Genomic DNA, 17807 nt, shown 5'->3' with positions numbered 1-17807 from the left:
CAAAAAAATTTTAAGTAGTTTTTTAAAAGCAGGTATGGGAGACTGGAGGGATGGCAAGTGCTCTTCCAGAGGACCCAAGCTCAGTCACCAATACCCACATCAGGTGGTTCACAAACATCCCTAACTCCAACTCCAGGGTAGCCAAGACCTTCTTCTGGCCTTCTCAGGACACACACACATGTCATACACATAAATAAAAATGTTTAAAAACAGCTTTGGTGAGAGAGCTCAGAAGTAAGAGCAGCTACCACTCTTTCAGAGGATCCAAGTTCAGTTCCCAGCACCCGCATCAAGTCGCTCACAGGTGCCTGTAACTCCAACTCCATGGGTTTTGGTGACTCTGGCCTTCACAGGCACCTGCATATACCCATATACATCCACAGAATTTAAAAAAATAAACTTAAATTAAAATTAAATAAAAACAGATTTGTTAGCCTGAGTTACATGAGATCCTGTCTGAAAATAAACAGGTGTGGGAACATGGCCATCAAGAGTGCTCGGTGCCCTTGCAGTCACCTGAGTTCAGGCTCCAATACCACGCTAGGTCGCCCATAACTGCCTGTAACTCAAGCTCCAGGAGCTCTGACGACTCTGGCCTCCACAGCCTGCATTCACGTGTTCATACATACCCATACACGTTATTTATGTATATGCATTCTTAGTTATACATACAATTAAGAATAAATCTTTCTGTTGGGTTCGGGAGCACATGACTTTAATCCCAGCACTTGGAGGCATAGGCAGGTGGATCTTTTTGAGTTTAAGACGAGTTAGATCTATTTAGCAAGTTTCAGACCAATCAGAGCTATACAGTGAGACCTGATCTCAAAAAAGTCTTGACTTGAAAAAACATCTGTTTTTAACAGCAGTTTGTTTGGTTTGTCTTTTGGTTTTTTGTTGTTGTTGTTGCTGTTGTTTTTTGTTTTTTTTGAGACAGGGTTCACTGTTTAGCCCTGGCTGCTGGAACTCACTCCATAGACCAGGTTGGTCTCGAACTCACAGAGACCCACCTGCCTCTGCCTCCTGAGTGATGGAATTAAAAGAGTACACAACCATGTACAGCTTAACAGTAGTTTTTATGGGGGAAATTTTAATATGAATTTAACTCAGTCTTCTATAATTTCAATATATATGTTATTAAAATAATTTAGGTTTATAGCTTTTTGAAAAGTGAAAGATCAAATCAAAAATAAACATCTATAGTTTATTATAATCATAAAAACTGACTTCAGTTTTTTAGTTTTGTTTTTTGCTGGGTTGGTTTTGTTTTTGTTTTTTTGGTTTTTCGAGACAGGGTTTCTCTGTGTAACAGCCTTAGCTGTCCTGGAACTTGCTCTGTAGACTAAGCTGGCCTCAAACTCAGAGATCCACCTGCCTCTGCCTCCCAACTGCTGGGATTAAAGGCATGCACCACCATCACCCCACAATTCTTCAAACCTGTTATACACACAGAAAATAAACTGCACACTTAGACTGATGCTTCTTATTAAAACTGTGGCCACTGTACACATTTCGGAACCCCTATTTTGCAACCGCTGGCCATTTTAAGGAACTTTGAAACATGGACTTCTTTGCTGATTTGACCCATGCGAATTTGGCAAGCTAAAACGTCAGGGCAAATGCACTTCCCTCACAAATCATACCCCATCAATGTTCCTCTTTGGGCTCCAAGTTTCTAACAAAAAAGAGGAGTCGTTTCTCAATGACTTCGTGGGTCTATCTGCTTTGTATCTGTGAAGCCTTCTGAACATAAACTGTTGTGTTTCTTACTTAAATCCTAGGGTTTATGAACACTCATACAACGCCAAGACTTGAGATTCCTGGTCTCTGACCCCAGCTGGTGGGGTGGATGGATGAAGCGTTTCTCAACGTGCTGTACCCTCTGCTCCTGCCCTGTGCTTGGCCTGCCTCTCTTCTTCCAGCCTCCCGGTCTCCAGCAATGCCGCCCTTAGAAAGTGACCATCCCATCTATTTATCCCCGCACACTTGTAAACTGCTCCCTACAGAACTCATAACCTGTCTCCAACTTGCTTGTGAGCTCCTGAGCAGAGTCTCATACCAATGCCTAGAACACAATTCAGCAAGTAACTCGTTATTCCTAAAAGCAAACTCCTTAAGGGCAAAGAAAATGATGGATCCTAAGGATGTAGCTTGGGGTATGTCTCACCTGTGTGATCTTGGGATCAATAAGCACCACCACAAAAAGATAAAAAAAATACACATCTATAAAGTAAGGATTATTCCAGAACTTGACAATGAAAGTAAATGTCTTAAGGCTGAGAATAAGAGTTCAGTGGTAAACGGTTGACCTAGCATGAACAAAATCCTGGGTTCAAACCCCTCTCCCACCAAAAGAAACAAAAAGCCAGGTATGACAGTGCACACCTATAATAATCCCACCATACAAGAGGCTGAGGTAGGAGGACTAGGATACATGGAAGACGCTATCTCAAGAGATGGGGGAGAGAAGAGGAGGAAGAAGAGGAGTAAATATACAAAGAAAAAGCAGATGGGGAGGAGTGTAGTTCAGCTGGCACAGTGCTTGCCTGGCATGCCCAAAGCCCCAAGCTCCAGAGGCAGCACCACAGGAACCACACAGTAGTGCAGCACTCGGGAGGTGGACACGGGAGGATCAGAAGTACAAGAGCATTCTCAGTTACACAGCAAGGTGGAGACAGTCTAGTCTGGGGGGAGGCTGGACATCAAAGAGCTGAACTCTAATCCCTTACAGCAGATACTTATCCATCCGTGCAACAAGACAGGATGACACAGGGGTGCTAAGGGACAAGCATGCAAACCCAATACCAAAATCACATGAACAATAAAATATATCGCATCTAGTCTTTCTACTCCAAGTACAAAAACTTATTGAAGGCATATTACAATCCAAAACGTGGATTGTACAAGATATAGACGCTCAAGGAATGGCACAGCAATGCTACCTTGTTGTTTTGGTTTGATTTCTGCGGTGCTAGGGATAAGCCTGGGGTATCACACTTTAAAATACAAGTAACAGAGAAAACGGTCTCTGGTGAGATGAATAGATATGGAGCAGGGAAGAGTAAAGACAGAATTTGGATTACTATGAAGAGAGCATGGGATCGAACCTCTCCCGGTTCTGCAGGCTTCAAGCCTTTTCTGCTTTCCAAACAAAGCTGCACTTATATGCTGGCAAATCGGAAGGCAAGGTTAGGCTATGGGCAAAAAGCATAGCATAGCATCAAAGTTATGTTCCCTCTTATCACTATCAAAGGGACCTCTTGCTCTGTGGTGAGAGCAGTGTCAAACAGGAAGCCTTCTGTGTGCGCACCAGCAAGCTGCAAGTCCTGCCCTCATGGCATTCTTACTAACATGTAGCTAGTAAGATGTACTAACAGTCCCTAGGATGTACCTAACGGCTGTTGCTCCAGACAGTACTCTACAAAGTCTGGGACAGGCACTGACTTTGTGACTCTTACTCTAGGGTGACTGTCATGCTCCTTTTTGAAACATCACAACATCCTTCTTAGCCTTTCATTCAACACAACTTTGTGTGTGTTAGGATTACAGGCTTGAGCAGGGCTGGAAACCAAATAGGGCCTGCCTCAAGAATTCTTGAACAGTCTACAGCAGAGCCAAATAGATAGTAACAGAATCTCAGCTTTCCTTCTTATCTCTTGGGGATCCTGGACTCACATGTACGGCAAACTTCACAGAGATTTTCAGTTAATAGTATCACTTTCAAAGATTCGAACAGACGTGCTTTGAAAACTCAACTAGAACAGACACACTGACCTATACTTTTAGGAGGCACAGAATCACCTTGGGGGAGCCAGTAAAAATACAAACCTGTTACCACTCCCAGCTTTTCAGAGTCTTTGCATCATGGATGAAGCCCCATAATTCGCATGCTCAGTTGTTCTCAGAGAAGCAGAGGCTACTGGTCCTGGCAACCCCTTAAGATAAACTAATTAAGTAATATCACTCACACTTGTAGCAACCTCAAACAATTGTCAAGTCATGCAAGGAGATTTTAATTTGTACTTTTTAGTAAGGGACCCATGGTCCCTCTTATATGTGCAGAAACGGAGCTTATGACTATTACAGTCTTCAAGTGTTGGGCCAGATGTGGTAGCACACCTTTAATCCCAGAAGTCTAGGGGCAGAGGCAGAAGCAGCAGGCGGATCTCTGAGTTCCAGGCCAGCCTGTTTAACTACATAGTGAGACCCTGTCCCCGCAAAGAAAGAAAATGACAAAAAGAAGAAAGGAAAGAAAGGGAAAGTAAGGAAAGTAACACACATTTCAGCACTGGAAAGAAATGCCTCAAATGTGTATTATAGTCCGGTCTTTGAAAGGGTACGTGGTACATGGAAACCGCGTGCTCTCCCTAGAAGCCTCTCTGACAGCACTGCCCAGGGCTCCAGCAAAACTCTGCCCCAAGCCAGCAGCAGGCGAGGGACCGGGTTTCCAACAGCAACACCTGAAAAGGGCGGGTCCGGAGAAAAGCTAGCTCAGCTCTAGTGAATTTTCCCACCGCGTCCCTGCGTTAAGCGCGCTAAGGAAAAGAAATCACACCCAAAGAACACTGGCAAGGATTTCATAGCTTCTTTGTGCTGTACAAGTGGGCTGGACAAGCGCACCGAGAAAGGACCGGATGCCCAACAGGTGCTCCAGCAGCTCCTCAAGGGTCCGAGTCTCAGGCTGCGGTGGGAGGCTGGAGGCAGGGAAGGGAGAAGAGGAGGAAAAAGCAGGCCTGCTGCTCACCTGATTTAGCTCCGTCTCGGCCGCAATCCTCAGCTTCGGGTCTATGGTGCCCTTCAGCGCCTGGATGATCCGGTTGAGGTCCATGGCCCCGGGCGGGGACTCCGGCCCAGGGCCAGCAGGCCGGGTTGCAGCCGGGTTATCTCCTGGCCCTTTCGGGCCCGGACGCCACAGGGAACCACCTTACCCCAACCCCCTGCCGCCGACACCGCCGCCTGCAGCTACTTGCTGCGCCACTCTGACTCCGCGCCCCCTGTCCTCCCTCCTTCGCCCCCCCCCACAACTCTCTCTCCATTCACCCTTTACGACAGCCGGTGGGAGGTGAGAGAACAGGAAGTGGCGACTCCTTTACGACCGCCTCTTCCCTGGCGCGTGCTGCGCTGACCGGTTCCTCAGGGGGACGCCATGCTGCTGTACGGAAAACGCTCTACGCTTTGTCAGTAGCCGACATCGCATTGTTGTGCTCCTGCAGGATGCTGACATGGCTTTGTAGGAAAGGCGCTCTGATTCGTTCCGCCCGCTGAACTCCCGCAGACGGCCGCCATTATGCCGTACGGAAATCCTAGCCTGCCCGCCCACCAGTGTAATCAAAGTAAGTTACATGGCCTGGCATCTACTTACAGATGCTGCAAATTAGGCATATCTAAGTGGAGCGGCACCTCTTGTTCAAGACCTCTGGGGCATCACAGTTGAGCTGTTTCAAGACAATCTTGCTGGGACCTTGAAATCATAAAACCTCCGGAAAAGGTTCCTTCAATGTATGAGAGACACCCTTAATCCTGCCATTCACTCTTTGAACATGTTTTTAAAAAATGTGTTTTCAAACAGAATATTATAATATTTAGATATCATATTATAACAAGACGAAATTAATGCAAGTTTGTATGGAAGAACTCACCATCTAATAGAAAGGTAATCAAATGTCCATATGTAGAAAAACCTTATGACTAAGAGTGGCAAAAAATGTCCAGACTTTCAACGTTAAAGGCAGGAAGAGGGGGTTGGAGAGATGGCTCAGTGGTTAAGAGCATTGCCTGCTCTTCCAAAGGTCCTGAGTTCAATTCCCGGCAACCACATGGTGGCTCACAACCATCTATCTGTAATGAGGTCTGGTCCCCTCTTCTGGCCTGCAGACACAGACAGAATATTGTGTGCATAATAAATAAATAAATATTTTTAAAAAAAAGGCAGGAAGGGTTACACTATTTCCATCCGCAACTGCAACGCATACAAATATCAGCAAAATTTGCCTCCGGTGAACCCAAAAGAGGGTTCTAAATACACACAGTAAAGATGACTGTGGGATACTGCTGAGAGGCCGTGATCCTCCGGGAGCAATAATCAAGACATATTGGTTCAATTAACTGGGTTTGGCACATGACTTTAATTCCAGCAATCGGGAGGCAGAGGCAGGCAGATCTCTGAGTTTGAAGCCAGCTTGGTCTACAAAGTGAGTTCCAGAACAGCCGAGGCTTCACAAAGAAACCATGTCTTGAAAAACCTAAAGAAGATACAAAATGAGACAGAGTGTGTACGATATGGGGACTGCTTCCAGCATTGCCCATCTCAGTCCTTTATGCACTCAGCCATCAGAATGAAAACACATTTTCAGTTTGAAACACTGCCTTTCCTACCCCAACCCTCAATTTCCTTTACTTGTGAAATCTTAACTCTTAAGAGACTTTTCTCCCTATGTTTTGATACACTATCTCTCTTCATAGCTGGTCTCAAACTTTTGGCAATCCTGTTGCTTCAGTCTTTCCAGTGCTGATATTTCAATCCTGAGCCTCACTTCAATGTTCTCCTTACTACGTAAACCTGTTTGTAAGTGGAGGCTGCTTGTTCATAACCCCACATCACCTGTTCTACCTTCCCTTAGAACACTCACCTATTCTTCAACTCCCTTGTCCCTTAGTTCTTGAACGGTTTCTTGCAGACTACACATCCTTTTCTGCTTTGTGTCCTCCTCCGACCTACTGTGCTTGTTGACACAATTCTGTTCCTTGTCTTCAACAAATACTACCTCTTGTTCCTTCGGTAGCTGTTCTGGATCACAGGGATGTTCGCAGGTACCCCACTCTGTCTTAGAGAGCACTACAAAGATGAGCAAAATCCCTGGCAGCAGTATTCACTCACCCCCAAATTCACCTCTGTGTACCTCTGCACCTCAATCCCTACATCCTGAACAGAACCTCTCCCATATCCTCCAGAGCCTGGCTCTGTTTTGCTTTTTTTTTTCATTAAAATAAATGGGGGGAGCTGGAGAGATGAGTAAGTAGTTAGGAGCACTTGCTTATGGAGAGGACCCAGGATTAATTCTCAGCTCCCACGAGTTGGCTCACAACCACCCATGGCACTGGTTCCAGAGAATGCAAAGCCCTCTTCTGACCTCTTCAGGCACCAGGCATGCACAGGGTGCAGTTATACTAGCAAGAAAATCACTAAGATATGTAAAATAAATCTAAAAAAATTTAACATAAAAATAAGTCTGTGGTACTTATTAAATGTTCTTTGCTGACAAACTGTAAGACTTTTTCCTCTGAGATATCCAGCCTCTTTCTCCCCACTAACTAAAGTTCAGCCTAAAAGCTGGGTATAAGGCTTTGGTGAAAGAATCACCAGCCTGGACAACATAGCTAGATCCCATCTCAAAAATTAAAAAAAAAAAAAAAAGAAAAGAAATAGGGAAAAACATAAAAACGTTAAGTGATACTAATTCTTAATTCGTATTCAAATTTGTTGCAAAGAATGCTCTTCATTTTCTATTTCTCCTCTTTCTTTCCATTTATGTGTCAAGCAGGCATCCCCAACTTTCTGGCCTTGATTCTCTTGAAACTGACAAAATCAGGACTGGCCCCTTTAGAGACCAAGTGCAGTAAGTCCTTTTATTTTAATTCCTCTTACTAAATTGTCTTCCGCTGGTTGTAGCTGTGTTTTATTCTGTTGTTATCTTTTGTTTTTTCACATGCGTGTTTTGATTGGATGTATGTTTGTGCACATGATGCACAAAGAAGGCAGAAGAAAAAATTAGTTCTCCTTTGTGGCAGGTATCTGATCATACTGTAAACCTCAAGACTGCATTATTTACCGGAAAAACCTGTGCAGACAAATTTTTCTTTGGGCTTTCAGCTCACAAAAAACGACACAGAAACTTATTATTAACTATGAAAGCCTGGTCTATAGTTTAGGCTTGTCCCACTTCCTTTTATGATTTAAGTCTAGCTAGATCAGTCAGTAGTGCATGATACTCCTAGTTTCAGGGTCGTGGGTTCTAGTCCCACTTTAGAAACCATTTGTAGTCAGATTTTTTTCATCAGTACTGTTCACTCCCCTATAATGACAAGGACTTATTAATTATGAGAGCTTGGCCCATAGCTTAGCCTTGTGTCTGACTAGCTCTTATAACTTAAATTAACCCATATCTTTTAATCTACTTTGCTCTATATTGCCCATACTGCTTTCTCTGCATCTCCTGGCTTCTCCACCCTTCTTCTTCCTAGCATCCTCTGTGCCTGGAAACCCTGCCTAGCTATTGGCCAATCAGCTTTTTATTAAACCAATCAAAGTGACACATCTTCACAGTGCACAAAAGATTATTCCACAACAAACCTGTTTTCTAGTTGTGGTATGACTCAGCACACACCTTTAATCCAAGAGTTTTCTGCTCACTGTAAAGATTTAATAAAGTTAACCATAAGTCAAGAGGCAAAGCAAGCAACCAGTGAACAGTGCTGGGAATATTTTAAGGTGTGTTGTTTCTGTTTATGCTGTGGAACATTTGTTTAACCACGTAAAGATGTGCTGCATTTGTTTAACTCTATGAAGCTGTGGTTCTTTGTCTGTCTAAAACACCTGATGGTAAAATAAAGATCTGAACAGTCAATAGTGAGGCAGGAGCAAGGATAGGCGGGGCTGGCAGGCAAAGAGAATAAATAGAAGGAGAACCGAGGACGAGGAGGAACAAGATAGAACAAGGAGGAGGACGTCAGGGACCAGCCACTCAGCCACCCAGCCATAAACAGAGTAAGAGTGAAAGTAAGATTTAAAGAAGAAAAGGGGAAAATCCAGAGACAAAAGGTAGTCGGGATGATTTAAGAAAAACTGGAAAGAAATAAGCCCAGCTAAAGAAGGGCATTCATAACTAAGAATAAGCCTCCATTTGTGATTTATTTGGGACCTGGGTGATGACACCCCCCCCCCCAAAGCCAAAAGAGTAAATAAAACATCACACAACAGACAGGAAGTGAATAAGAAAAACCAGAGAGAGTAAGATGGACTCAGGAGGATGGAGAGAGAGATGCATAGGAAGTAGAAGGGAGGGACATTTTAGTTTGAGGTGGGTTTTTTTTAACTTTTTTTTTAATTGATTTTTGTTGAGCTCTTTTTTCTTTGCTCCCCTCCCCTTCAACCCTTTCCCAAGGTCCCCAGCTCCCAATTTACTCAGGAGATCTTGTCTTTTTCTATTTCCCAAGTAGATTAGATCTATGTAAGTCTCTCTTAGGGTCCTCATTGTTGTCTAGATTCTCTGGGATTGTGATTTGTGACCTCGTTTTTTTTTTTTTTTTTTTTTTTTTTGCTTTATGTTTGAGTTTTGGTTTGGTTTTTTTGAGATGACAGAGTACAGGCAGAGTTTTCATCAGAGACCATCTGCTCCCCAATAATGACATGGAGACTTATTAATTAAGAAAGCTTGGCTGATGTTTAGACTTGTTTCTAACTAGCTCTTATAATTTAACCCATTTCAATTAATTTACTTTCAGCTTGTGTCTTTATTAACTCATCTCCAGAGTGCCCATACTGCTTGCTCTATGTCTCCTGGAGTCTATGCCTTCTTCCCAGCATTCTCTCTGCCCTGAAAATCCTGCCTAGCTATTGGCTACTTAGTTGTTATTAAACCAATCAGAGTGACACACCTTTACAGTATACAAAAAGATTATTCCACAACAGCAGAGGAATTTCAGGGACAATGATTGAGGAAGAAGGGCAGCTGGGTGCTTTCTCGGCCTCCCTGAGCTAGCAGGCTTTCACCCCAGCATCTGGATCCCAGGTCTTCATTAATGAAATTGGACAACTGAGATTATTATAATCTTGGCTTTACAACATGTGTCATGATCACAAAGACATAGAAATTGTGACAGCTGCAGATAAAAAGAAAAACCTTTCCCATGTTAAGGATTGGAAATATCATAAAATAGGTCCCTGTATAATGCTACAGTTATTTATCTTTTTATTTTCTACTTCTGTTTTAAAGGGAATCCTTACCCTTTCTGAAGAGTGGATGGGGGTGGAGGGAAAGGGTGGAACAGGAGGAAGGGAGGGAGTGGAAACAGGGATAGCTATATAAAATGAGAAAAGAATGTACTAAAAATTTCTTAATAAAAAATTTTTAAAAAGAAATAATATCTGAGATTTAAGGATGTGGTCATTTCATACAGTATGTATGTATGTATGTATGTATGTATTCACCACATATGAAGCATATATTAATTTCATAGGCAAACAAGAACAAAACTATGCCCAAAAACTGGAAAGATTTGGCAACAGCAATATTGGAAGATGTTCCTCAGTTACAGTGGTGAACATGGTGGAAAGAGGAAGCTAGGGCCATGGAACAACAAAATAGGGCTGGAGGCATTAATATTTCCCAATATCTATGTGAAGGTCAATATGCCGAATTACAAAGGCAGCTTCAGTTTGGTGACCAGACCTTGGCACTATATGATTTTAGCAGCTTTAAATGCTTAGGACAAGTCTGAAGACAATCTTTGTGTATGCTGTGAAGATGTGTTGCTTCCATTGGTTTAATAAAGAGTGAAATGGCCAATAGCTAGGCAGGAAGAGGTTACATGGGACTTGCAGACAGGAAGAGAACTCACTGGGGAGAACAAAGATGGCGTCACCAGTCAAACAGGAGAGGAAAAAGGAAGATGCAAGAGGGAAGAGAAGTAATGACACAAGGCAGAACATGGATTAATATAAATGGTTAAAAGAGCTGGGTGAAACAATCCTTAGCTAAAGGTCAAGCTTTCATAATTAATATAAGTCTCTGTACGGTTATTTGGTAGCTGTTGGTACAGAGAAATACAAATGCAAATGAACTGGACATTGTAAATGTAATTTTTACCTGATAATTGTACTTATTATTTATAGCTTTATTATGTTAGAGTTAAAACCTTTCCTTTTGAAATCAAGGGGATACAAATGGGGAAAAGAAGAAGCCAAACTCTCATTATTTGCTGATGATATCATAGTTTACATAAGCGACCCCAAAAATTCTACCAAGCAACTTCTACAACTCATAAACACCTTCAGTAATGTAGCACAAAACAAAAAAATCGTAGCCCTCCATTACACAGATGATAAATGAACTGAGGAATAAATCAGAGAAACATCACCCTTCGCAATAGTCACAAATAGCATAAACTATCTCAGAGTAACCCTAACCAAACAAGTGAAAGACTTGTATGACAAGAACTTTGAATATCTGAAGAAAGAAATTGAAAAAGACACCAGAAAGTGGAAAGATCTACCATGCTCTTGGGTAGGTAACTTAACATAGTAAAAATGGCAATCTTACCAAAATCAATCTACAGATTCAATGCAATGACCATCAAAATCCCAGCAAAATTCTTCACTGACCTCAAAAGAATGGTACTCAACATCATATGGAAAGGCAAAAAAATCAAGATAGCCAAAATTACCCTGTACAATAAAAGAACTTCTGAAGACATCACAATTCCTGACTTCAAACTCTACTACAGAACTACAGTACTAAAAACAGCCTTGTATTGGCATAAAAACAGACAAGAGGACCAATGGAACCAAATCAAAGACCTGGATATTAATCAACACGCCTTCGAACACCTGATTTTGGACAAAAAAGCAAAAAATATTAAATGGAAAAAGCATATTTATTTTTTGTAGATATATATTTAGTGACTTTATTGTGCTCTACATTTTTCTCTGTTCCCTCCCTGCCCCGCCCCACTTCGAACCCTCTCCCAAGGTCACCATACTCTCATTTTCCTCAGGAGCTCTTGACTTTTTCTACTTCCCATGTAGATTATATCTATGTAAGTCTCTCTTAGTGTACGCATTGTTGTCTAGGTTCTCTGGGATTGTGATTTATAGGTTGGTTTTCTTTGCTTTATATTTAAAAACCACTTATGAGTGAGTTCATGTGATAATTGAGTTTCTGGGTCTGGGTTACCTCATTGAAAATTATGTTTTCTAGCTCTATCCATTTGCCTGCAAATTTCAAGCTGTCGTTATTTTTATCTGCTGTGTAGCACTCCATTGTGTAAAATAAAGCTATGCACACGGACAAGCAGAAATGAAGTTGTCCTTATCTACAGACGGTTTCAAAATATACAAGAAATCCCAAGTATTGTATAAGCAATTCAACAAGTACAACTCAATTACAAATAGTCAACTTAGCTAGGTGTCCAAGCAAAAGACCAATATTCCGTGATTGTTGATGGGGATGAAACTCAAGTTGTCAGGCTTAATGGCAAGTGCCTTTACAGAGCCATGTTGCCTGACCAGGATAACGTTTCCAGTATGTGGTGTTGTAATAATAATACCTGTAGTTACAAAACTAAAAATTCCAACACACAACTCATCCCTCAGGCAAAAATAAACTAAAAATGGATCATAAAGTATGACACTTTGAAAGGTTTAAAAGAAAACACACAAAAATCTTCCCTATCTGGAATTTGGTGAAGAATTCTTACATGTGGGGCTGGAGAGATGGCCCAGTGGTTAAGAGCATTGCCTGCTCTTCCAAAGGTCCTGAGTTCAATTCCCGGCAACCACATGGTGGCTCACAACCATCTGTAATGAGGTCTGGTGCCCTCTTCTGGCCTGCAGACATATACACACAGAATATTGTATGCATAATAAATAAATAAATATTTCTAGAAAAAGAATTCTTACATGTGACATCAAAAGCTCAAGAAGACAAAGTTATAGAAAATTGGATTTCACAGAAATTTAAATTTTTGTTCTTTAAAAGTCACCTATAAAGAAAGTGAAAAGACAGTTCATAAGATATTTGTTCCAAGAGAATGATCACAAATCAGGTATCTGATAATAGCCTCTAAAATCCGTGAAGGGTTTTTCCAGTGCAATGGAGAAAGATAAGCCAGTTAAACAAGGAGCAAAAGATGTAAGTGAGCACTTCATGAGACAAGAAGTATGAATGGCCGAATGCTCATGAGAAGATGCTCACTAGACAAACTCCACGAGAAACACAGTGATACGCTGGCTGGTTAGACCAGCTGCAGTGAAATGCTGGACAAGGAGCAGTGCCTGAGAGGATGTGAGGAATCAGAGCATCTACAGAATGCTGGGGAACACCTACAGTGGGAGCCACACCTACAGAAAGCTGGGGAACACCTACAGAGGGAGCCACTTTGAAGACAGTTTTGTAGCTCCTCAGAATGGTACACCCAGCAGTTCCATTTATACCCTTACACCAGAGAAGAAGGGCATTTATACCAAAACTGACATGAGGCAGTATCCATAGTAGCCCAACAGTGGGAACACTCCGGTGTCCACCAACAGATGGATAAAGATGTGGTATCCACACAATGGAGCATTATTTGGTCAGTCAGGAATGAAGTACTGATATGTGCTGTAACATAGATGAACACAGAAAATGTGCTGAGCAAAAGAAACCAAACACACTGTATATTTCAGTATATGAATGTTCAGAATAGACCAACCATGGGGACAGAAAGGGGGATTACTGATGGCTGTAACCTAGTGCAAGTAACTTTATACAACAAGTACCCACTGTAAATGCTGGATCCTGCATACAGATATTGCTTGATAAATGGCATGTTTGCAATACTGAATGCTTCAGGGTCAGTTAGTGATGTGGGATTTCCCTTCAGTATGTTGTGAACATGTTTTATTACCATAGGTTAATAAAAAACTGCTTTGGCCTGTGGCAGAGCAGAATAGAGCCAGGTGGAAAAACTAAATTGAATACTGGGAGAAAGTAGGCAGAGTCAGGAAGACGCCATATAGTTGCTGAAGAAGACAGACTCCAGAACCTTCCTGGTAAACCATGAGCCTCGTGATAAAACATAAAGTAATAAAAATGGATAAATTTAAAATGTAAGATTTAGCTAAAAATATACCTAAGCTATATCAAAAAACAGTGTTGTAATTAATATAGTTTCTGTGTTACTATTCGGGTCTGGGCAGCCAGGAACGAACAATTTTTTGGAAAACTGTTAAAGTGGTGTGGGACAATAGTCTGTATTCTCTCAATTATATATATATATTTTTGGTTTTTCGAGACAGGGTTTCTCTGTGGTTTTGGTTCCTATCCTGGAACTAGCTCTTGTAGACCAGGCTGGTCTCGAACTCACAGAGATTCACCTGCCTCTGCCTCCCAAGTGCTGGGATTAAAGGCGTGCGCCACCACTGCCCGGCTTCTCAATTATATTTTAAATAAATGCTGATTGGCTAGTAGCCAGGCAGGAAGTATAGGGACAACCAGACCGGAAGTAGAGGTGGGGCAATGAGAACAGGAGAATTCTGGGAAGAAGGAAGTCCACTTCAGTGGTCCGTTACCCAACCGCAGAGGAAGCAAGATGTGACTGCTTCGCTGAAAAGGTACCAAGCCACGTGCCTAACATAGACAAGAGTAATGAGCTAATATAAGTTATAAGAGTTAATAAGAAGCCTGAGCTAATGGGCCAATCAGTTTACAACTAATGTAGACCTCTGTGTGATTTCTTTGGGACTTAATGACTGTGGGAACCGGGCAGAACAGAAACTCAGACATTAAAGATTTCTGTAAACTATCGCTTATATATGCCCCATGTATTGTTTTACTGCTGTCCAACAAATTCAGAGCAAAACCGTTTGTTAGGGTTAACATTCAACACACAGAAGAGGGAAAGTCAGACACCAGGCAGGCATAGACAGACACACAGCAGACATACCACAGACAAGTTGAAAAAACACAGGCTATAGACAGATGGAAAACACAGGGGGCAAAGCTGAGAATTCAAACCTGTGCTGGCCCTGGGTCAAATTAATCCCAGGGGATGTGATGAGCTTTCTTTCCTTAGTGCCCACAATACATTTTGGTGCCTCTATCTTTAACATTTTAACCAATGTGTTTTGGTGCCTCATGTGAGGAATCTCTAATAAATTTAATAGATCCATATTAAGACACCTTAGAGAAGTTTAGAGAAGAAGGGGACCCTGTCATGTGTGATTGTCTCCACTGCCATCACTTAAGGAAGTTGGAGCCCACATAAAGTGGCTGTGCTGGAGCTGGACCACGGTAAGGATCCCGTTACCAAAAAACATGATCAGAACATCTAAGGATCTAAGATGCTTGGCCATTTGAAAAGACGTACATGGGTGAGCTGAGATGTGCACTCACCATAGTGACCTGCACAGCACAGCCTTCTTTTGAACAGATTGAGAGACCAGGAACTTTTCTGGTCTCTATGGAGATCAAGCCAGAGGCCAGTTTCCTCCATTCTGGTCCACGGATAAACCTGCTGCCAAGCAGAGACTTTACATAGGAGCCACTTGAAACTGATGGTGGACAGCCCAAAACCTGGCAAGCTACAGGCTGGACTCCAGGTTGGTTCAATAGAGGGGCACATGTCTGAGGTACATTTCCAAGGGGCCTCTGATTGTGATGACCCCAGTTACTAACATGATGGTTTCTGACAGCTCACCACCAGATTCTGCATCTCCTGCACCACTGTGATCCAAATCAACATAGTTTAGCAAAGCTTTAAAGATGTCTTTAAAGCATGGAGTGGCAGAACAACATCCCTTTAAGCCTGTCAGTGAGAAAGAGTAGCCTGGGTTACATAGCAAGATCCTATCACTAACAACACCTCCAACTAAACCAAAGCAAACAACTAAACAGACCACCTAACTAGAGCGACTGACCCAGCTGTGAGTAGGGGGAGTGAGCTTCTGTAGCACTCACATGTCTTTCCTGTGACTTGCTCATTAGAAACAGAGGAGGCTGAGAGGGCAGTGGGAAGCCTTTCTCGCCTCTGCTCCTCTCTTCATGAATCAAGTCATGAAACCAGGAATGGAACTCTCTGATATACCCTGAAGATCTTCCTGTGATGGATATTCTGCCTATATGTGGAGATCTTATTATCATTAAATCTTTTTTGTCTACCCTATTCCTGCAGAGCTGTCTATGAAAGTAGAGATTTCTTTCTCATGAATCTTCATTTCCTTATGATGCCCCAAAATGCACAGAACCCAAACATCTGTGAACTGATGAATAAAACATGGGTATGTCCATACAACAGAATATTATTTAACTATAAAGAAGGATGAGGTTTTGAGGTATGCTATAAGGAGAATCTTGAAAATACACGAAGCAAAAGAAGTCAGCTCCATGCATCTGTATTTCCTATATTTAGATGAATTTCTAAAAAATAATGACATCTTGAAATTTGCAGGCAAATGGATGGAGCTAGAAAACATCATTTTGAGTGAAGTAACCCAGACCCAGAAAGACAATTATCATACGTTCTTACTCATAAGTGGCTTTTAATCATAAAACAAAGAAAACAAGCGTGCAAATCACAATCCCAGAGAACTCTAGAGAACAATGAGTACCCTAAGAAAGACATACATGGATCTAATCCACATGGAAAGTAGAAAAAGGAAAGATCTCCTGAGTAAATTGGGAGCGTGGAGATCATGGGAGAGGGTTGACCGGGAGGGGAAAGGCAATGAGGAGCATAGAAAAATGTAGAGCTCAACAAAAATCAATTAAAAAAAAAAAAGCCCTTTCCTTTTTATTTAGACAAAGAGAGAAAATTGTGAAATAATCTTTTTGTACACTATGAAGATTTGTCATTCAGATTGATATAATAAAAATCTGAACAGCCAGTAGCTAGACAGGATTTTCAAGGTAGAGAGAATGCCATGATATCAAATTTGATTCAAGCATTCCCTATGAGAAACTCATCCATAGAGCAATTAAAATATTTAATATCTGTTGGAAAAAAAACAACATTGCTGTGGGATAATCTTTTTGTACATTGTGAAGATGTTTTACCTCATCTACCTAAGGAACCTTCTGATTGGTTTAATAAAGAACAGAACAGCAATAGTTTATGCAGGAGAAGATAGGCAGGAATTCCAGAAAGAGATAGAAACTCTGGGAAGGAATCTCAGAGGCAGAGGATTCACCAGCAAGGTGGAAAGGAAGTCAGTCCTACTGTACTGAGGAGAAATAACAAGCCATGTGGCAGAATGTAGATTAATATAAACGGGCTAATATAAGTTTTAAGAAATAGTTGGGAACAACCCTAAGCTAAGACTAAGCTTTCATAATTAATAAGAAATCTCTGTGTCATTATTTGGGACTTGGTGGTCCTGGTAGAAACACTGCTCTGGATGTAATAAAGGCAGAACAGCTTCAGTATATAAAACAAAAAAAATTCAGGAAAGACCAGAAAACAAGTATTTTGAAAACTGCTATAAATGACCTGAGACCAAAGCTAAAAATACAAATAAATGGCACTAAATTTGAAGATTTAGACATAGACACAGGTGTAACAATAATTTCAACAAAGTCTTGGCATCCAGATTGACCTCTTCAGGAAATAAATCCCTAGCATCTAGGGACTGGAACTTTATCTCAGAGACTAACAACAAATACTCCAGAAGCAAAAGATTTCAGTTTATAAAAAGAACTAATTGGATTCTTCCTCATATAGTAAAAGGGACACCAATTTCTGGAGCTCTTAAATTCTATACTGATGCAAATAAAAGTGTTAAGGCAATTCAAGAAAATTAAGTACTGTGACTCAAAACCCTTATGGTTCAGTTTAAAAAATCAGAGCTGTATGTCATTCTTATGGTGTTGTTAGGTTTTCCTGAATCTCTTAATATAGTTACTGAATTCAATATGTAGAATCTTTTTACACAGTGAAACCACTGAAATTATTCCAGATGATTCAAAATTAACTCCACTATTTATTCAACTACAACCAGTAATCAGAAACAGAAATCATCCATTGTATATATCACCTATCAGATCCTATAGGGGTCT

At 41.4% G+C, this 17807-nt stretch overlaps 1 protein-coding gene across 3 annotated transcripts in view; it reads right to left on the bottom strand.

Annotated features, from left to right (window-relative positions):
• Ipo8 (importin 8) overlaps window positions 1-5001 on the bottom strand; it is a 70698-nt gene extending 65697 nt beyond the window's left edge. For all 3 annotated transcript variants that reach the window (XM_057774370.1, XM_057774380.1, XM_057774391.1), the window contains exon 1: window positions 4745-5001. In XM_057774370.1, coding sequence (XP_057630353.1) covers window positions 4745-4828 — 84 coding nt within the window. In that variant the 5' untranslated portion in view covers window positions 4829-5001. The remainder of the gene's footprint in view (window positions 1-4744) is intronic.
• Between the last annotated feature and the right edge of the window lie 12806 nt (window positions 5002-17807).

This window comes from Chionomys nivalis, chromosome 1 (genome assembly GCF_950005125.1).
Source record: "Chionomys nivalis chromosome 1, mChiNiv1.1, whole genome shotgun sequence".
NCBI classification, from domain to species: Eukaryota; Metazoa; Chordata; class Mammalia; order Rodentia; family Cricetidae; genus Chionomys; species Chionomys nivalis.
Note: the sequence above shows the minus strand (reverse complement) of the source record. Positions and strands in the feature narration are given on the sequence as shown.